The sequence below is a fragment of the Podarcis erhardii genome (genome assembly GCF_964252035.2).
Source record: "Podarcis erhardii genome assembly, chromosome: 2".
Taxonomy (NCBI): Eukaryota; Metazoa; Chordata; class Lepidosauria; order Squamata; family Lacertidae; genus Podarcis; species Podarcis erhardii.
The window spans coordinates 63081635-63101426 of NC_138498.1; the positions used below are offsets into that span (position 1 = coordinate 63081635).

Here is a 19792-nt window from a genome sequence, read left to right on the forward strand (position 1 = left end):
GCTATGTTCCTTCCATGGAAAGGGATAAGCCAGTGTCAGTAATCTGTAATCTAGAAACCTCTAGATTAGATTACTGCAATGTGGTGTATGTGGGGCTGCCTCTGACGATGGCCAGGAAACTGCAGCTGGTGCATAATGCAGCAGCAAGGCTGCTGGTGGACATGTAGCTATCTCACCACATCACCAGTTCTGGCAAAATGACAGTGGCTATGTATATTTTCTGAAGCTCAATTCAAAGTGCTGCTTTTAACATACAAAGCCATATACAGGTCAAGACACCAATATCTAACAGAACACATCTCCTGATTGGAACATGCATACTGCATCCGAGGCTTTTCTCCAGGTGCTTTCTAGGAGAAAGGTTCAGTGAGCATTTCAATTACCCTCCCTCTAATTTATTGAATACTCTCTTCTGTAAAGCCTGCCTGGCACCAGCATCAATATCCTTTTAGCACCAGGATCAGATGTACTCCTCCCAGGTTTTTTGAAGGATTATGGTAATCATGCTTCCTGCTGTTTCTCTATCTGTATTTTTGGGGTGGGGTGGGAGGTGTTGTTCTTTTATGGTTTAACTGTAACTTCGCCACTTAAAAGCAAACTTTAACCTTCTATTCCTTATATTAAATACTTTCTACTACTGGTTAAATTAGATAGCCAGTATTTACTTAATATACCTCTGCTAGCTCACCGCCAGCCCACCCTCTACTTCACACAAATTTGCTTGCTATCAGCCAATTGGTTTTGAACAGATCCTGGACAATCAGGGTTTTTTTCTACTCCACCTGATACAATTATAGAATAATGGATTAAAACTTTGAGTAAAATGGCCATAATCCAGATGTGCAACCATGGTCCACATGTACACCCAGATTTTTCTAAACTTTTCAGAATGTGCCTCTGAAGAACACTTGAACTGCTCAAAAATCCTTTTGAGGATATTGTATTTAAAGAGCATTTAAAAGCTGGCTGTGGGGGACAGCAATCATACACTGGCAGAATTTATTTGTTATAGAATGGTATTTACTTACCACATGCCACTGCCCAATAGATTTGAGAATCCTGTGTCTGATGTAAAATTCTGTAAGGAGCAACCCTAGCGCTTGAGTCCAAAACCACATCCAAGGTTCCCACAAGCAGCCCTAAGAAGACCAAGGTGCAGAGAGAAACATAATGAATATGATCTGAGCAAATGAGAGAGTGAAATAAATGGTGGGATGATTTAAAATAAAGTGTTTATTGATACAAAAGTTTATAAAGGATGTGAGATCCCAAGAAGGGTCTACTGAATCAGACAAGAGGCCCATCTAGTCCAACATTCTTCTTAAGAGTGCCTAAGCAGATGCCCAAGGGAAGCCCGCAAACAGGACCTAAGCACTACAGCATTGATCCCACCTGCCATGAACGGCAGCTGGTATTCAGGGCATACTGCCTCTAACAGTTTCACTGGATGTCTCTGAGTTCCAGTATTATGAGGGAGAAATAAAAAACTCTGTGTTCACCTTCTCCACACCATGCATAATTTTATACACCCCTATCATGCTGCCTTTTCTCTGAACCGAAGTCCCAAATGTTGTAACCTTTCCTCTTAGGGGAGTTGTTCCATCATCCCCATGGTCATCTTAGGTTGTTTAAGCCACCCCCCTTTTTAAAAAAAAACACACAGATAAAGCAACTGTCTGAAATGCTTGGTTCAGACACAATGCTAAACCATGCCCCTTGTGCATGGGGAAATTCCACTTTCTTTTTGGGGTTGTGACAAATCATAGTTTCCTAGTTGTCCAAACTATGGTTTGTGCTTTCCCTTCAAACCAAAATTGGGAATAACAAAGCTCAATCCATAGTTTCCAATCCTGATCTGAACGGCAAGCACAAACCACACTTTGCACATTAAGGAGAGACTGAGGTTTCACAAACATTTGAAAAGCAGAGTCACTAAAACAATGCATTCTTAACAGGGAAAGGAACACTGAGGCACAACAGCTGAAGGAGAACTGAAATTTATACAGCATCAAAACTGGGTTTAATGCAGTGTTAGAATAGCATACTTGAAGCTTCTTCGCAAATGCCTTCAGAATGCTGTAAGTGGTAATGTTATTTACTATTTTACACAGTGTTAGGCCTGTTGCACATTTTCTGAGTGGAGAAAGACTAGAAAGAATTATGTGATGGTGAGTGGGTGCAGAATTATACTGACAGTATATCATTGCCAATGAAATATTGAAGGAAGTTAAGCTAATGCATTAGCTTTCCAATTGGCACTGTGTACCTGAAAAGAAGTTGTAGTCTCCAAGAGCAGCTGAGAATGTCCTCTTAAATATACTTTGTATATACCACGTCCAAACAACAGAGACGTGCATGTAGGGAGGCACTCTCAGTGATGCATCCCTTTAGAACTAGAACTCTCTTCCTTTAGGGATTTACTAATTTCATATCCTGAGTTATCTTCCATAAATGATGCAGGGCATTCCTATTTGTGTCATTTAGTTGTGGGGAGGGGCAAGACAACAAATAACTGCTTGTTTTTCCAAGATGATAAAACTAAGTTTTTACAAAGTATACAAGATCTGTACATTTAATCTATGATTTTTTTATATAATTAAGATTTGTTGAGGATCATTATAAGTTATTTTCAATATGGTAAATTATAAATTTATTAATTTATAAAGATGCTCAGGCCACCCCAAAAGTTTAAACTTGACACAAACTATCTAAAAAAATTGAGTAGTTTGCATTTCAAGGCCATTTCTGTTCCAATTTTCTCTTTCAGTCTCTCTCACACAAAAGCTTATGCCACAAGAAATCACATACACAAAAGCTTATGCCACAAGCAATCACATACAGATGCAACAATATCACATACAGATGCAACAATAGACTTTTATGTTTTTACTGGAACATGACAACCTTATACGTGTATTTCAAAATGTTCACAGTATTGCTGGACCACCCACAAAGCTGAAATCTGGTGCATGTGTAGCCCAAGATACAATTCTTCCTAGATAGCATGTCCAAACTCTGGACATGATGTTTACTTCATAACAGATGCCATTCTCTGTGCATTCCAGCACAGAGCAAGCCAAGGTATACCTGTGGCACAATGGTGCTTGGGGAGAGGCAACTTTCAGTAACAGCCAAGAATATGTACATAAACTTACAGAGTGCAAGTTTCATTTGCTTGTAAAATAAACAAAGAATGCCAATGCATAAACCAGTGATTTAAGTTTGGCAACAAATACAAGCCTGGCTGTGATAAACTCCCCTTAGGACTTCCTAAGTAGGGCAGTCCCTGCCGCAAGCTCCAAGCACAAGCTCCTGAAGAGCAGGGTGTTGCTGTTTTTAATGTGTTTGCAATTTTACAAAGAAAAAGAAAATGCTATCAAAGTCCCTTTACACTGTAGGTGCTGACTGCATACAGAATACTTTCCAATTTCTTAACTATGGTTAAGAGATTCAAGGCATTCTACAAGCTTTCTTTCTTTCCAGAATATATTAAAATTTTAACAATATGACGTGGACACTGGGGAGGGAAGACTTTTGTTGTTCATTACCTATTATTATTATTATTATTATTATTATTATTATTATTATACCTTCCTATGCCCGTAGATCTCAGGGCGGTTTACAGCACATTATCAGGGACGCGGGTGGAGCTGTGGTCTAAATCACAGAGCCTAGGGCTTGCCAATCGGAAGGTCAGCAGTTTGAATCCCCATGACGGGGTGAGCTCCCGGTGTTTGGTCCCAGCTCTTGCCCACCTAGCAGTTCGAAAGCATGCAGTGCAAGTAGATAAATAGGTACTGCTCCAGTGGAAAGGTAAATGGCGTTTCCGTATGTTGCTCTGGTTTGCCAGAAGCGGCTTAGTCATGCTGGCCGCATGACCTGGAAGCTGTCTGCGGACAAACACAGGCTCCTTTGACCTATAGAGCGAGATGAACGCACAACCCCAGAGTCATCCGCAACTGGACCTAATGGTCAGGGGTACCTTTACCTTTACCTTATACCCGTAGATCTCAGGGCAGTTCACAGCACATTAGCAGTGATGTCACAGACTCTGTTTAAAATGTGTTATGGACACTTCTGTAACTAACTAGTGAAATGAAACCAGAGGAGGGAGGGAAATCACATGTTCTCAGGAGCAAAACTATTTTGAGTGCTAGGCAAACTGTATTTCCTGAATGGCAACTTTATTTTAATAAATCTTTTTATAACAAATAATCATTATACATGCACTACTTTTCTAAATGGATAGATAGATATTCTGTGTGGTGAGATAAACTGGGATCTTTTAAAACACTGTTTGAGAAAACAACACACACATGTATATGAACATTTTCTCCTGATAAAAGAAATGTTAGCATTTTATTGCCACATTACCAACTGAATGTTTTTGGCTTAATCTCTCTTTCTATATTAAGAGGCCTGTATGCGGCCTGTATGCATATATGTGGGAATTTGCAATGCTTGAAGCACTTATGACATGAGGGAAAGAACCTGATGAAATATCCCTTCTTATGCAAAGTACTGTAAAGGAACCCAGCTTCACGCTAGGGAGATAGCAGCTGAAATACCTGAAATTCCACTATATATAAGCATTTTGCAGACTTTCGCAAGATTTGCAGCTGCAAAGATACAGCTACAGCTACCGCTACCACATACATATCATGTGTGTAAGATCACTAGCTTCTTCTGCCCATATCAAACAAATTACCAGATCCAATCATATTCAACAAGCAAAATTCACAATTAGGCATGAAAATGACCAAGGCTACGGATCTAAGTTAGCTCAACTTAGGTACCACTGAAATCTGTGGGTAAATTAGTCATGACATTGATTCAACAACCAACACAGTGCAAACCTATGTATTACTCAGAAGTAAGTCACACTGAGTTCAATGGGGCTTACTGGATATAGGACTGCAGTCTTAGTCTGGACCCAATCTATTGTCTGCACTGTCCTATGGAGATTAACTTTTGTTGAGGCAAATGAAATGATAACACAAGAAAGTATACTTTTGCAGGAAGACTGTCACAGAAAACAACACCACAGCAATACCATTCCTGTGTTTACACAGGCAACACTTACTGTCTTGGAACCAAATTTATCTATAATACAAATATATGCTAAACAGATATGCAGCAATTCACAGAGCTGCTTTGCATTGGGCCTTCAAGAATCTGCAGTGCAGATGTACTGCATATAGTGTGAATAAATTCAGCTTGTCTCTGGGAGCCAAGTGAATGAGTAGGTATGCTACTGGCATACGGGAATTTTACTTGAAATTAGCTTTTATTGTTTAAAACTACCACAAATGTTACAAGTGTAATACTAAGTTGCTGAAATAATGTGGATTAGAGGATCAGCCTCTAGAAAGCAAAATAATTAGCTCCCTTGTTTAAACCGAAATCCTTTAAAACTGTGGACATATCCTACGAAGCTCTAAAGTAAAATGTTTCAATACCGACATATTATTTACCAAATGAAAATATACAAGTGATGTATTAATCAAAAAAAGCCTTTCAACAATGTTTTTCGTTTGTTTATTTCCTCCCACGTCAGACGTTGCGAAACTCCACAGAGCCCCTCCTCTGTATTTCATTGGCACACACGGGAGGGGCACATTCAAATATACATATTTACGGGGCACGCATCCCCCAAATTTCACCTGTGTTGGTGGTTGGGGCGGGGCGGGATCACAAGTCAAGAAGAGCCTGCTGATTTGAAAGCCTTGGGAGAAAGGGGAAACCAGTGTCGAGGCTTTTGCGCACAGGCACCTTCACCCAGGGCAGGACCTAACCCGTTCAGCACCCAGAAGCATCCTCTCTGGTCCACCTAGAGAAAGGCTGGGGAGGTAGAGACACCCACAGGCAACGGGCGATGCCACTAGCCAACTACTTGGCTGGCGGGGGGGGGGGCACTGGACCTGACTGACACCCGCAAGCCGCAGCGGCCCTGGGCGAAAAGGCCGGACTCCCTGTGCGTTTTAAAGCGAGGGACGAGGGGCAGCTTGCGGCTGCGAATGCGCTTTCGGGCGCTGCCCTGACTGGGCCCATTCTCTCCCCGAGAGGCCTTCCCAGCAGCGCCTCTGCGGCCCGCGAGGCCCCGGGCGGCGGCGGCCGACGGACTCCCCTCTTCCAACTCCTCCTCGCCCAGCTGGCGACCGGCGGCTCCACTCACCCGTCAGGCCGCCCCCCTTGCCGTGGCCCCGCCGCCGCTGCAGGAGGAAGAAGGGGTTGGCCCGCTCCGTCACCCACAGCGCGTTGGCCAGCAGCACCTCCTCCGGGCCCAGCCACATAGCGGGGCCGTTGCCGCTGCGGCGCCACTGCCGCCGCCGCCGCCCGAGCACACTCCGCCGTCTCCGAACCGGGGCCGGCCCGACAGTCACAGGTGGGTCACGGGGGCTACGCACGTCGCGGACCGAGCCCGGAGGAGCTGTTGCCTGCCTACTGCGCCCTCTAGCGGCGTGGCTGGCGCACCGCGGCGCAGGGAAAACGGCCATTTTTGTCGTCGTCGTCGTCGTCCCCCGCACTGCGAAGCTGAGCCAAGTCCAGCCTCTTCCCAAGCCGCCTAAAACCACGACGGTCGTCGCCCTGTGGCTACACAGTCCTACGCACACATTGGGGAAGTGGGGCTGCATTGCTGCTATACCCGTTCGACCTGAGAATAACCGCCCCCCTCTGAAGTCAGTGGGGCCTTCTCCTGAGGAGACCTGTCTAGTGGCACCGTCAATCCCGTTGCACCTGGCGAGACTTGGAGTGTGTCATGCGGTGGACAAAGCTGTGTGACCCCGCAGACAAAGGCCCTCGCCATCCGGGTATTTCAGTTGTTGCAGCTTGGAACCTGGGACTTAAAAAAAAATATTCCCGTTTTTGAGTTTGGGCTCAACCTAGTGTGGCTTTTTGGAGACCCGCCTGCCCTGTTAGCTGCTTTGGAACCAACGCCCTGCTTTTTCTAATGTCATGGACGCACCAGGGCTAAGCTCAGCTGTTTTGCTACATGAGAGGAAGGGCAAGATGGCTCCAGCCCCAGCTCCATGTCCAGGCTGGAAGAGTTCGCTGTTGGCAGAGGCGCAGTTCAATGGCCCCTAAGCAGGAGACTCAGGAGCATACAGGACAGCCTATCTGGCACATTGAGAATGCAGCCCTGCAAACACCCTGCTGTTTCTCCCTAGCCCTAGTTGGGGTCTCCGCCTCACTCTGCTAATGGCAGGACCAGCGCTGAGTATCATACGCAACCCCAGTCATTTCTTCACATGATAATAGGAACCCACTTTTAAACCAGTCTTCTGACACCTGAGAATGTCCCATCCCCATTTCACACGGCTGAAGGTCCCACTCCAGCAGTGCATGCCAAATCCATTTGTTGTTCAACAGGCTTGTGCTGCACTGTTTTTTAAAGGACAGGTGGTTCTTTGGGTTAAAGGTATTTTAGAAAACATATCGTCATTCCACAAGGAGCTCAACGTGGGCCTCAGTCATTTGAAATAGTAGGTAATGCATGTGTAGAACCTCACTGCTTGTGGGCATGCATTTACAAGGATAAAAACAGGAGACCAAATGCACTTACTTAGTAGTAAGTGGCACTGAACTCAATGGGACTTAATTCTGAGTAGGTATGTCAGATTGTGCCATCAAGGGTGGTGGTGGATGGAACTTCTAGAGATCCTGGACATGGAGTTGAGCATCTGAAGAGAGCTATCAACTCATGCTAAGAAAAATATTTTAAAAAGATGTTGTGAATATCTGAAAGGCAGAAATAAGTGGTTTATAAGGAACTGGTATCAGAAAATCAGAACCATCCTTGGTTAAATAGAGGCAATTAGAGCATATGGAATCACAACTGGAAGGAAAGCAGTCATCTTTCCATAATCAGGCTAAAAATAATCACAAATCATCTGACAGAGGAGCTGGAAAGGGTACAGAAAATAGTTGTAGAATAGGGCCATCACCTCTTTGCCTGGGCCCTTGCTCCTTTAACAGTAATAATAGGAATTAAAGGCCCAGCAAACAACAGAGACAATGCTGCTCTAGAATAATGCCTCATACACCCGAGCTTCATGCGTCCAAAACCTGGGAAGGCAAAATGAATAAATATTCCCAGAGGCACAAGGCAATCTGATCTGAGGGAAAATTCCTTCTTGACCACAAATACAGCACCTTTGCCACTTGAGCTCATTCACTGCCGCAGGCAGCATTTAGGTTTTGGCACACTACTACAAAAAGCACTGTGTGGTGGTGTGCTAGTTTGGCACTGCCCAAAACTAACCACATGGCTGGCTTGAGAACTGGAAACCACCAGGTTTCATTTAGCAATGAAGACAGGACTGAAAGTTGATTCCATCCAATGACCTGTCTGTGACTGTGACCATCTTTGATGTGCCAGCACCCCTCCCACCACTGCATAAATAAATAAATATTATATAGAAAGCACTCATGGAATAGGAAGATACCTTTTCCCTCACCACCACTGCTGCTCTGACAGCAAGAAGCTGTTGTTGCAATCATCCACATCAGTAGCATGGGCAGCTAAATAATAATAATTAGTAATAATAAAGGGCTAGCATGGTTTGTGCTGAATTAGAATCAACGTCTGATGCCATATGAGAAGCAATTCCCTGCTGAACGACTGAGGCAACAGATTCTTTTACCACATTACCTGTTTTAGAGCACTGCAATATCTATTAATAAGTTCTCATTCTTCTGAATGTAGTGGCACCTGTACAGTTACTTCTCCACAACATTCCTGAGCTGCAACAACCCATTTTGTTTTAGTGCTTATTACAATTCTTGAAGCACAAAGGATTGCTCACCTTGTTTTTCTGAAGCTAACTTACAAAAGGCATGGATAAATCTTCTGAAATGCCTAGTGTTCACTTAAATGTCTCTCTGCCAGAATGACAGCATTTGTCAGGGCAATTCACAAAACAAAGCAGTAGATGGATTAAACAACTCCCTTGGGATGCACTAAACTAAAGCTATTCACTATTCCTGATAAAATAGGAGAAAACATTTAAATTATATTCTATGTTGCATATTGGCAAAAGCCACAAATCATGGACTTAATATGCAGTCCTGTTCCTATCTCTAGCTATGCAATATTGGAATTGGTCTCTTTCTGCCCTCTGCCCTTTTCCTGAATAAATATTAGCTGCCATTTATTTTAAGCCTACTGAGACAATGACTGCATGACATAGATGCACCAGTTCCAATTTGCTTCTGAGCTCAATTCAAAGTGTTGGTGATTTCCGTTAAAGTCCTAAACTGCTTAGGTACGAGATACCTTAGGCCAGAGGTTCCCAACTCACCCCACCCTCCATGGAACACTTAAAATATTGCTAAATAGGGTCTTACCGGACCATTTAATAATTCTATTGTAACAATTGTAATGCAATGTGCTAGATGTGCTAAATTTCATTGCTTCTTTTATTTTAATTTTAGTGTATTACCATTTTAATTCCATAGAATTAAAATATTTACAATAAATATTAATATTATAATCAAATTAATGGCTGTGCCATCTCCAGTCTTCAGCCACAAATCCACAGACATGCCTGAATGAGGCTCATAGACCACTAGTGGTCTATAGACAAGAGTTAGACCTTAAGATTTAGGGATTGCTCCTTCTTCCTATATTATCTTGCCTTGCTATTCTTCTTAACTGCCTGCTGTAAAATTGCTGAACACCATAGAACACAAAATTGACTATGTGAAAGTACAGTTTGTGAAGTATCATGAGATGAGAATCAGGCAGACGAGCTTATTTTTTATTTGTCCACTGGTTCCTTATCTGCCATGTGGTCACATGATATCTAAGTATAACAGGAAATAAAATGCACGAAGAGCCATCTGAGATACCTAGAAGATAATTTTCTGTGTGCCGAAGATTTCATCCATTTTCTTGAAGCACTGGAGAACAGGTATCTCAGATTGTCTCACCAGTTGTGCACTGGGATTTGCCAGGCAGTGAAATTCTCACATATACAGAGCAATGGAACACCATTAAGCAGGCATAGGCTGTTTTTAAATAGCTTTTTATTGAAATGTAATACATTAGCAAATCCTAACTTAAAGGTATACACTATTAACATATCAGCATATACCACATAGCTACAATATAGTAGTATACTTACATCAAAATATGTAGACTAAGAATTTTTGTGGCTGCCAAGCTACAGCTTATCACACAGATTTTAAAGTTTAGATTGTCAAGAGGGTGGCATACTGCCTGCACATGCCTAGATTAGAAACAAGGCAAATAATCCTTTTCACTTTGCCAGACCTCTAGTAGCTTGTTTGTATTTTTCGGCTCTCTGTTGTTCTTACTGGTATAATTCACAATATGGCAATGAGGAATTCAAATACATAGGCCCTGCCATTGTATTTTACATACACGCTGTTTGATAGTTTAATCACTTTCACTCATCACATTGCAAAAGACCTGTTAAAAGTTATTCTCACTGCATTTTGTGCATAGTTAATCTTGGCCTGTACCTGGGGATCCTGAGCAGACACATGAGCCTTGCCTACAGAGTTATCCACTTAAATTTTCTATCTGGGCTAACAGTCTGGATTCAAGACTGCTGGTTGTAGTTACATGAGCTCAAATCATGATTAAGCACATCCACTGAACTGTGTGCTGATACAAATGCAAACTGTTGGTTCAGCGTAACTAAATATCCATATAAATAGTTTCTATGGATAACCACAAACCTAAGGATTGCATGCATAGCCCTTAAGTGGCACAAAAAGGTCATCTAGCAGATATCCATTTATTTTGCTGCTAAGTTGACCAAACAACTGGGATACCGCTAGCTTTGTGCACTTCAGAAAAGTTATTTTCTCCCAACATATAAGGCTTAGTGCAGCAATTTTAATCACCAGAGTGAGCAATGTGCAGATGTAAAGAAGAGAGGAAAGCAGGTCAAATGTTTAATTCTGGTGGCAGCATTTCCTCTTAAACCCACAAGTGTTGATTTCCAAATATCCACAGATTTTCTCCTCCCCCTCTTTTTCTTGGCTGGGCTCCTGTGGTTTCAGTTGCTGCATGACAAGAAGGAACTTAGCAACTGCAGCTCCCCCCCCCCCCCCAAAAAAATGACTGCATCTTTATGCCAAGAGAAGTTGTACAAGTTGCATTTTAGCCTGGGATACAGCTGTGAAAGGCACAGGAACTCTTTCAGAAAAAGCTGGCAAAGCCTTCATATACAGCAGAGGTGGTGTACCTACCCCTGACCATTAGCCATACTGTCTGAGACTGATGGGAGCTGGATTTCAACAATATTTGGAGAGTTGCAGATTAGCCACCCTTGATATACAGTGTCTGGATAAAGCCCAGGTATGAGGGTTATTCATCATGCTCCTGTTAATTACAACCACCACCATCATATCTAAGACAGTACAGCCTAACTACCACATAGCAAGTGTCTCTTCTCTTCAGTTCCCAGAACTGAAGGAAACTTCACTGACCTTGGAAGTGGGGCAGCCAGAGCCATTCCAAATGATTAGATTATATGCTAGAAAAATGGCAACTCTTTTCTCCAAGCTACAGAGCTGAGTGACAGTTATTTGACATGTGCTTTTCGTTAATGCAGATCAACCTCATCAGTGTGTTAACAAATGTGATAGCTGGTGTGTGTTTTTTAGGTTCTTATACCCCCTTACAGGGATTGTCAGAAGTGCTCAAATTACAGGGAGCTCAGAGAGGGCCTGATCCCCTTAACTACTGTTTTTGGGAGAGTGCAGGGGGCCCATGATCTGACTAAAATTGGGCAGTCTCAGGAGTTGAGGCTTGTGGGTTTTATAAAGGACCACTATCTTCTTTCCCCCCATAATTTGAGCAAATCTCAACATAATAAGAACATGGTTTTAGCAATCTAGGTGCTTGATGGAACACAACTTCAATAGCTGGCATTTGCTAAAATCCCATCATTGACATGACTGGCAATTCTAACGGGAGAATCATTGACCCTTTATACTAGCGTAGACATTCTGAACTCATTGGGAGTATGCCAATTTAGTGAGTCAGCAGATCATCCCTTTAAAATGCCATTCCACTGTATTCTATTGTCTGGATACATCAAAAGAAATAACATTTAGGAGAGTTACAAGCATGGCCCATCAAGCATAAGTGAACAAACACTAAATAATAAAAAGAGAGGCAGACAATCAGAGTACAGATACAATAACAGATCACAACGCTTTAGCCAACATGGTCCAGCACCCCAGAGGGCCTGACATCTATAGGGAAAACTGGGAAGATATATAAGCAAACAAGCGAACAAACATGTAAGCATTTACATAGCACCATCCATGCAAGAAGCTTGCCATTCTTAATAAATATTAATGAATGAAGTCTCACACTATTCCTGTGAGGTAGGTATTATTACCATATTATATGAGGAAACAGAAGCATTGAACATAACTTGCTTGTTTAGCGCTTGGATGGAACTAGATATTTCCTGTTCAAAAACTCACTTGTTTCCCGCCTGGTGCATGTGAATCCTACACCAGATCATCATCTTTTTACTGAACTGATAGGAAAGGGAGCTAAGCCCCTCCTATAGCAAATGCACAGGTGTGCTAATAGCAATACATCATGTACATTCTGCTAATTGTGCCAGTTTCAGAACACAGTAAAATCTGAGTTTACATACTGCTAGTTTACTGCAGGTCAGTTTCAACTGATGTCATCCCTCTGCAGTCTAAGCTGAAATATCAGGGAACCTATGCTTTAAATAGCCACGTGACAGAGGGGAACTCAAGAGGTACAGCCCCCCCCCCATCACTGCAACTGTATACTAGGATAAGCTTTACAAACGGAGCACTGCCAAAAACAGGCTGTGTGGTTCAAGTGGCACTGTTTTGAAGAGAAGCAGCTATCCTTGGTACAACTGCACTACCCATTAGTGCAGTTGTGCTGCTTCAGTACAACTATAATACAGTTTTGACTGCACCAATCAACTGCAATAAATAAATACAATCTAAGAGGGTGTGAAGCCCTTTCCACACATACGGGAGTGACAGGAGGGTAGACAAGCCTTCTAACTGCAAATGTTTTATAGGCGAAGTACAGCTTGAAAAAGGAACAATAAAACCAAACTACTCTCTTGTTAGCTGCTGAGTTTTGTACAGAAAGGATTATGCCTATTTCATTTACCCCAATAGCACCTAGTAGAAGGCTATCCATAATATGCTGATTTCACCAAATAATAGGTCAGTTGAAGAAAAGGTTAAGGGGATACAGCATTGTCTGCTTGAAAAGTTGCTATATATCTGTTTTTCTTTCCTATGTAGGCCAAACAATAGGACTCGAGGAGTTTTCTTTGTTTAAACATCAGATGAATGCCTGGAGAGCTGATTTACCCTCTTCTTCCCCACTAGATGTCACTGTAAACAACTGAACGTCATGGAACCATGATGCAGATGCTTCTTAGCTACTTTGTTTAATCTCTGTACATTCACATAGGGCACATCAATGCAGTCTTGCTGCGAAAACAGAGTCTTTGTATAGGCCTTCATGTTTTAAATATGTTGATATGCCCTCTGGATAGAGATGGACTCATAACTACTGTGAAAAACAGTATTATTGGGTGTGGGAGGGTGTGGCACACAAGTTAGAACATGAATCAGAAAGTGAGCAAGGGAAATTATTGAGTAGGAGGAATAATTAGGAAGCAACAATGAATGGAACAAGTTACTAAGGGAGTCTCTGTCACTGGGCATTTTTAAACAAGGTTAGAGAAATATTTTTTATGGTGGTTTATATGTAAATACACTTATTCAGGAGTAGATTAGATGCCTTATGACCTTCCAGCTCTAAAATTGTGCAAAACAAGCCTACCAGCTTCCTTTATCACAACCAATAAAAACACAGATGCCAAGGGAAAGTGGTTTGCCTGTGGAAGGAAGAACACTAGCTGTCTAAAGTCCAGGAATGGATAAAAATGCTCAGCTTTAAAAGTGGGAAGGCACCAGCTTTTACTATCCTTTTCCATGCTCACACACTTTGCTGATTGCATTAGTCAATGATTATTTTTAGTCCAGGCTAGATTGAATACACCCTTCTCTTTCTGGCATAAAGGCAGCAAAAGTGGTATAAAACACTTTCATTTATTTGTAGGGTAGATATGTCCATGGGTTACTATTCTGCCTAACTAAAGTATTTGCACTCCTAAATCAACAAACCATTTGCCCAAAGTTACTGTTTTACCCACATTTTTGCCCTCACTGCAACAGTCTATTTGTATGTGTATGGTTCCTATTCCTATTCACATTTTTTAAAATCGCATTTTCTTAGGGCTGTTAATCTTAATTGTGCGTGCCTATCTCCTAGGAATTTACAAGTGAAACAGGCTTTTAATATATGCACACCTTTTAAAAATAGTTTGTGGATAATGGTCTTGTTCATATATTAGCCCTCAATCCTGTGAATACACTGGTGAAGAAGGTGCATATCAGCCTGGATAGCTCAGTTGGTTATGTGGTGCTGATAATGCCAAGGTTGCAGGTTTGATCCCCATCTGGGACAGTTGCCTATTCCTGCATTGCAGGGTGTTGGACTAGATGATCCTCAGGGTCCCTTCCAACTCTGTGATTCTATGACTTGACATGCCCTATAACTATCCCTCCTCTCCCTCCCACCCCTGCCCCATGAACATAAGATGAGACAGAGTGTCTCATGCAGAGGCAAGGGGAAATCATGTGAAACTGGCTTGTGAAATCAAGTTGTGAAATTTGGGCCTTTTTGTGAACTGTTCGCTGTATGCGATGCGTGGTGTTATGCGGTGGGTGAGAAGAGTACATGTCTGTTCCACAATGCGAAAATGCCTGTTAAGTGTGTGGACCAGACCACAGCCTATCATTGCTACAATTTCCTCCAGTTGCAATAATAAACCCCAGAAAAGTAACAGGAAAAGGAGAGGACGTAGCTTCTATCAATTGAACCACAGTTTACTTTACTTGTAATAGTATAGCCTCTACATACCTGTGCAGTTCTTGAACAAAGTGACAGTTAGGGAATTAGATAATAAAAACAATATAAGTCTGCTAAAATGCATTCTTAACTAGGTAAATTAGTTATACACATAAAGGGGGAAAACTGAGCAAGGATGTGTGCAATTAACTAATCTTTCAAATGAACTGCCTGAAATCTTTGGGAGTGTAATAAATTTAGAAACAGACATGCCCCACCCCCGTGCCTGCATTACCTGTTTTTGTGTTACCTATAATAAGTAGCCACACCCAGATATCAATAAAATGCATGCTCTCTAGAAAGTTGCAGAGCAGGCTAGGGGTCCTTGTGCAATGTAGTTGGCTAGGGGTCCTTGTGCAATGCTGGATGGCAAGGCACATGAAGAATCCCTTTTGGAAGAGCCACTTTCTCACATTTTTTTCCTTACATGGGATAAACTCTGAAGAAAAAAAAACATGTATAGCACAATTCTTATATTGGGCTAAGTATTTGCTGCACTTTTCAAGTGAGAAGACTGAACAGCCATTTCACATGTAATAAAAACATCTTTAAAAACTATGCAAGCTGTTTTTTTTGCTTGGAGTGTAGCCACATATAAGCAGGATGGGAGTTTTAAAACTTGTGATTATGTACAAGCCGATTTCCCCAGTTGTCTTTTTATTTTAAAAATACTGTTTTTCACAACAGTGTCAACGGCAAAATAGTAGGTTCACAAGACCAAATCCATCTCAACCCTACCCTACCCACCCCAAATTTGGGCTGATTATGTACAAACATTCTAGTCTTGAGAATGAATCAATGTGTGCTCACATCATGGTCTGACCTGTATTCAGAAATCTTGATTATTATTTTTTTAAAAACCCCATCTTGGGCTAAATAAAAGAGTGAATGATACTGTCAAGATAAAATAAATGTCCCTGAACGTAAGCCACCATTGTTCTTAAAGGGCAATACATAATACTTAAATTAGAGCTCACCCCCCTACTGCATTCTCTCTTAAGATAGCAAAATATTTTATGTTTGGGAAGATTTATAGGGGAAGGAGGCTCAATCTTGATGACATCTACTTAAGGAATCATTGAAGTTTAAGCAGCACTAGGCTTTTCCAAAGGGTGCTTTCTTGTGAATTCTGGGGGCTGGTTTGTTTGCTTTTATTGTTCAGAGGGATACTACAATTTACAGCTCAGACAAAAGCCACATTTGAAAAGCTACAATTGAAGGCTTTTCTTGATTGCTGCCCATTCCCAAGTTATCAGGACACAGAATATGCTCCAGTGGCAACTGTCAAGGTTTTTCATGAGCCAAGACATGTTGAACGGCCGCAGTAGGGCGCAACATTCTGAGTCAGACAGATAACTCAATAGTAACGACAGTTTGTTTAAGGCTTCCATGTTTCCCTTTCATTGCTCTATTTTCTTAGCTTCAGGCACTGCCACCAATGCCTCAGATACCAAAGAGAAATATTAGTGTAGTGGCCAGCTGTAGTTCACTGAATTCTGATTGCCCTGCCTCATGTTCTAAAAAGGAGAGAGGGCAGAGCATAGCTCAGTGATAAAACATAGGTTTCGCATGCAGAAGATACCAAACTCATCCATGGTAGCGCCTCTATTTTAAAGCATTTGGGGCAGCAGGCCTGGGATTTGGGGCAGCTAGCAGCCAGAACAGGCAATATGATGCTAGAGGAGCCAATGATCTGACTTTATAGCAGCAGCTGTATAAGTTCAAACAATAGATCTCTCCTTGATTTGGAGAGCAAACATTGTTTACAGCTAGCAAACAATGCCCTAAATCCTAAGTTGCCTTATTCATCTATATAGAATGATTCCAGCTTGAAAATCCATTAAGTTAGGAGGAGGAGAAGCCTGGATCTTGCTAAAAACGGTATAAATTTGGTTAAAATAGTGGCCTGAATCTGTTAAAAACATGACTATGATATTACCATTCACCTGTTAAAATGCAAATACAAAGGAATGTAATTACACTTAAATCTCATTGAAATCAACCACTGATAGAACTACATTTTCTCTGGAATGGGCCCTCTGTGCACAAAGAATTATTGGTATTTTTGCTTCCAATTAGCATTTTCTAAATGTTTATCCAGTTAATATATTTTATTGCCTTTCAGGCTATGGGCCTACACAGTGACCTTTGAACATTCCACAACATCCTGCCAAACATCCAGTCTTAAAGACTTCAATGTTATGGCTGTAAGAATTCAGTAAAGTTCAGTAACAGTTCAGTTTTAAAATTAACTTCAGCTAGTTAAAATTTTAAAATCAGGTAAACTACTGTGATTTATTACATGTGAATAATTGCAGATGTATAGTTAAAAGGGATTGGGCAGGGGCAGAACCTGTTTTAGGCATTTTTTAATCAAGATTCTAGCTATGCACTAAAAACTCTGCAATACGAGAGCACTTTACATACACTCCTTTCATAAGATGCTTTCTTGCCATCAGAGAAGTGTATGGTATTGGCAGTTTGTGAAAGGAAAAATGAATGCTAGACTTTGTGTGTCCATTTAAATAATATCATTGTAATCATGTAATCAGTATTACTGATTTTCTCCACTAAATCATCTAACTTTCATTCACAATACTTCAAGACTGTGCTTTTAAATAGATTTTGCAAAGAATCTTTCACAGTTCAGTGGAGTACATTAAAACTTACCTGGCACATATAACAAACAAAACGGCTGCCAGTGCTAAGTCCCTAAGCTCTGTATCACCCAGTTAAGAATGATCAGACACACAATATGGCCATCTCAGCAACACAGAAAGGGCATTCCTGCTAACGAAGAAACACTTAGCTTCACAGAGATAATTTCAAGTCTTTGCATAAAACTTTCAGCATCACAACATTTCAGGGCAGGAGAGATCTTGTGAAAGCCCACTTTCTGCAGGAGAAAAACAAGACATTTTTCATCTGTAAGCTGCCTGAATGGAACGAGACACCCACCCAACATTCCTTACCTTTTCTTTTGGTTTTCAATTTCTTCAACAATCAAGATTCATAAGAGCATTAAGTGTCCACACTACAAGCATACCACTTCTATCTCTACAGCAGCTCAGATTTGCAATGGGGCGGGGGGACGACTATTCTCAATTGTTACATTTTATGCAGCATCCACAGTAGGAAAAGCTACTTTAGATGCACCATCGCATAATTTTGTTCTGAATTGCTATTTTTTGCTTAAGCAACACTGCCAACTACTTAAAAAACACACACCCTATAGTCTTTGTTCTTTTAGCTGTCCATTTTTGCATCAGTTGGAAAGTTTATTTCCTACAGCCACTGTCCCATTCTAGTAAATATGGATTTACTCCTGGATGTCAAAGTAGCAACTGCATTTCCTCCATACTGGATTCATACTGTTGATGTCCTCCGGAACAGGTGTAGCTTCAGAAAAGTGTTTGTTGCTTTATGATTAGTTATCTCAGGTAAAAATGTATGAAGGATGCTTCCAGTTCTTTCAGTATGTAACACCAACGTAAGTGGCTTTTTAAAAATCAGAGTGAAAAAGTACACACCTTTTAAAAAAACAAGCAATAACCTATTTCTGATTCCTGGGTTCTTCTTAAGAAGTCTTAATCATCTAAAGATCAAATATTGGTTTTATAAATTTCAGCAGCAGCATCAGTCTGAGATTCCTTCAGCAGGAAGGCTGTAAAAATGGCTGTTTTTGTTTGTTTTTTTTTGCATTCTTTCTAAGCAGCTTTTGTTCATATTTAACCGCAGCAATGAAGTAGGAACCCTCATCCCCCACCCCTGAAAAATCCAGTACGAATATTGCAGGCTGTAATGCTGCTGTAACGTTGGCTTGTTCTGCCATCAGCTTGTTAAATGGAAAGCTGGAACATTAATACATTTCTCATAGATCCCTTTGGAATGGGGATGTTCAGTGTAAGATCAAGGTTAGAATGAAGAATAACTGGAGCGCTTTGGACATGTAGCCTACCATCTCCTCCATCAGGCAACTAAGCTGGCAAACACTGCAACTTTTTTTTTTTTTTAAAAAAGAAGAGAAATATCATGTGCCTACTCGAGAGAGGTGACTGTTGTACAAAATTAAAACTGAGAGTAGGGCAAAACCTCTAGCATACCAACACCATCCCGCTGGCACTGCTAATGACAACTTGGTCACTCGGCAACCTCCAACAGCCGACTTTGTGCACACACTTCATCCGTTTACAGATGTCATCCTTGGATATTGCCTCAGCTGAGCTTCACCTTTGCAGCCTGGCAGCCAGGCACATGTTCTGGAAAAGGCAGCTCTTCTTCAGACAAAGGACACCCATGGAAGGAGTACACAACAATAGGAATGAGAAACGGAAAAGGAAAGGGGAAAGAGAGCAAAGCAATAAGAATGCAGATCCCCTTCAGGTCTTGTTCTCATCATACATGTCCAAGACAGGTTCAATGGAAGAGAAGTCATTCTCATAAACCAGGCTCCGAGGAGAGAGGGAATTACGGTGAAAGAAGTGGCCACCTAGGAAAGAAGCAACAATAAAAAGAATCCTATTAGGAACGAGGCAGAAAAAACAAAGCGACTCTGCTAACAACAAAGTTTACACATTTCAATCTACTTTTATACCAAGGTCACAGAAATGCAAAAGAAACATCAGGTTTATTTTAAAAAATTAACCATCGTTATCTGGGCTATGTGAATTATTGAAAAATTAGAAAGACCCCTCTTTTTCCGGTAATAAACCCATTGCATACTTTTGTATGGACATTGTAATACTACAGGTTTAATAAACTCTCGGCTGATGACACGTAGGTGTGATCTTTGGATGAAGGGCAGTATACAAATTTAATAAAATA

General features: G+C 41.4%; 2 protein-coding genes across 3 annotated transcripts in view; both read right to left on the reverse strand.

Annotated features, from left to right (window-relative positions):
• TBC1D9B (TBC1 domain family member 9B) overlaps positions 1-6387 on the reverse strand; it is a 32461-nt gene extending 26074 nt beyond the window's left edge. For both annotated transcript variants that reach the window (XM_081851368.1, XM_081851367.1), the window contains exons 1-2: positions 6176-6387; positions 1029-1139 (exon numbers count right to left, since the gene is read on the reverse strand). In XM_081851368.1, the coding sequence (XP_081707494.1) occupies positions 1029-1139; positions 6176-6293 (229 nt within the window). In that variant the 5' untranslated portion in view covers positions 6294-6387. The remainder of the gene's footprint in view (positions 1-1028; positions 1140-6175) is intronic.
• Positions 6388-10012: 3625 nt separating this feature from the next.
• The window catches only part of RNF130 (ring finger protein 130), a 43058-nt gene continuing 33278 nt past the window's right edge, over positions 10013-19792 (reverse strand). The window contains exon 8 of the mRNA XM_081851468.1: positions 10013-19457. Coding sequence (XP_081707594.1) covers positions 19348-19457 — 110 coding nt within the window. The 3' untranslated portion in view covers positions 10013-19347. The remainder of the gene's footprint in view (positions 19458-19792) is intronic.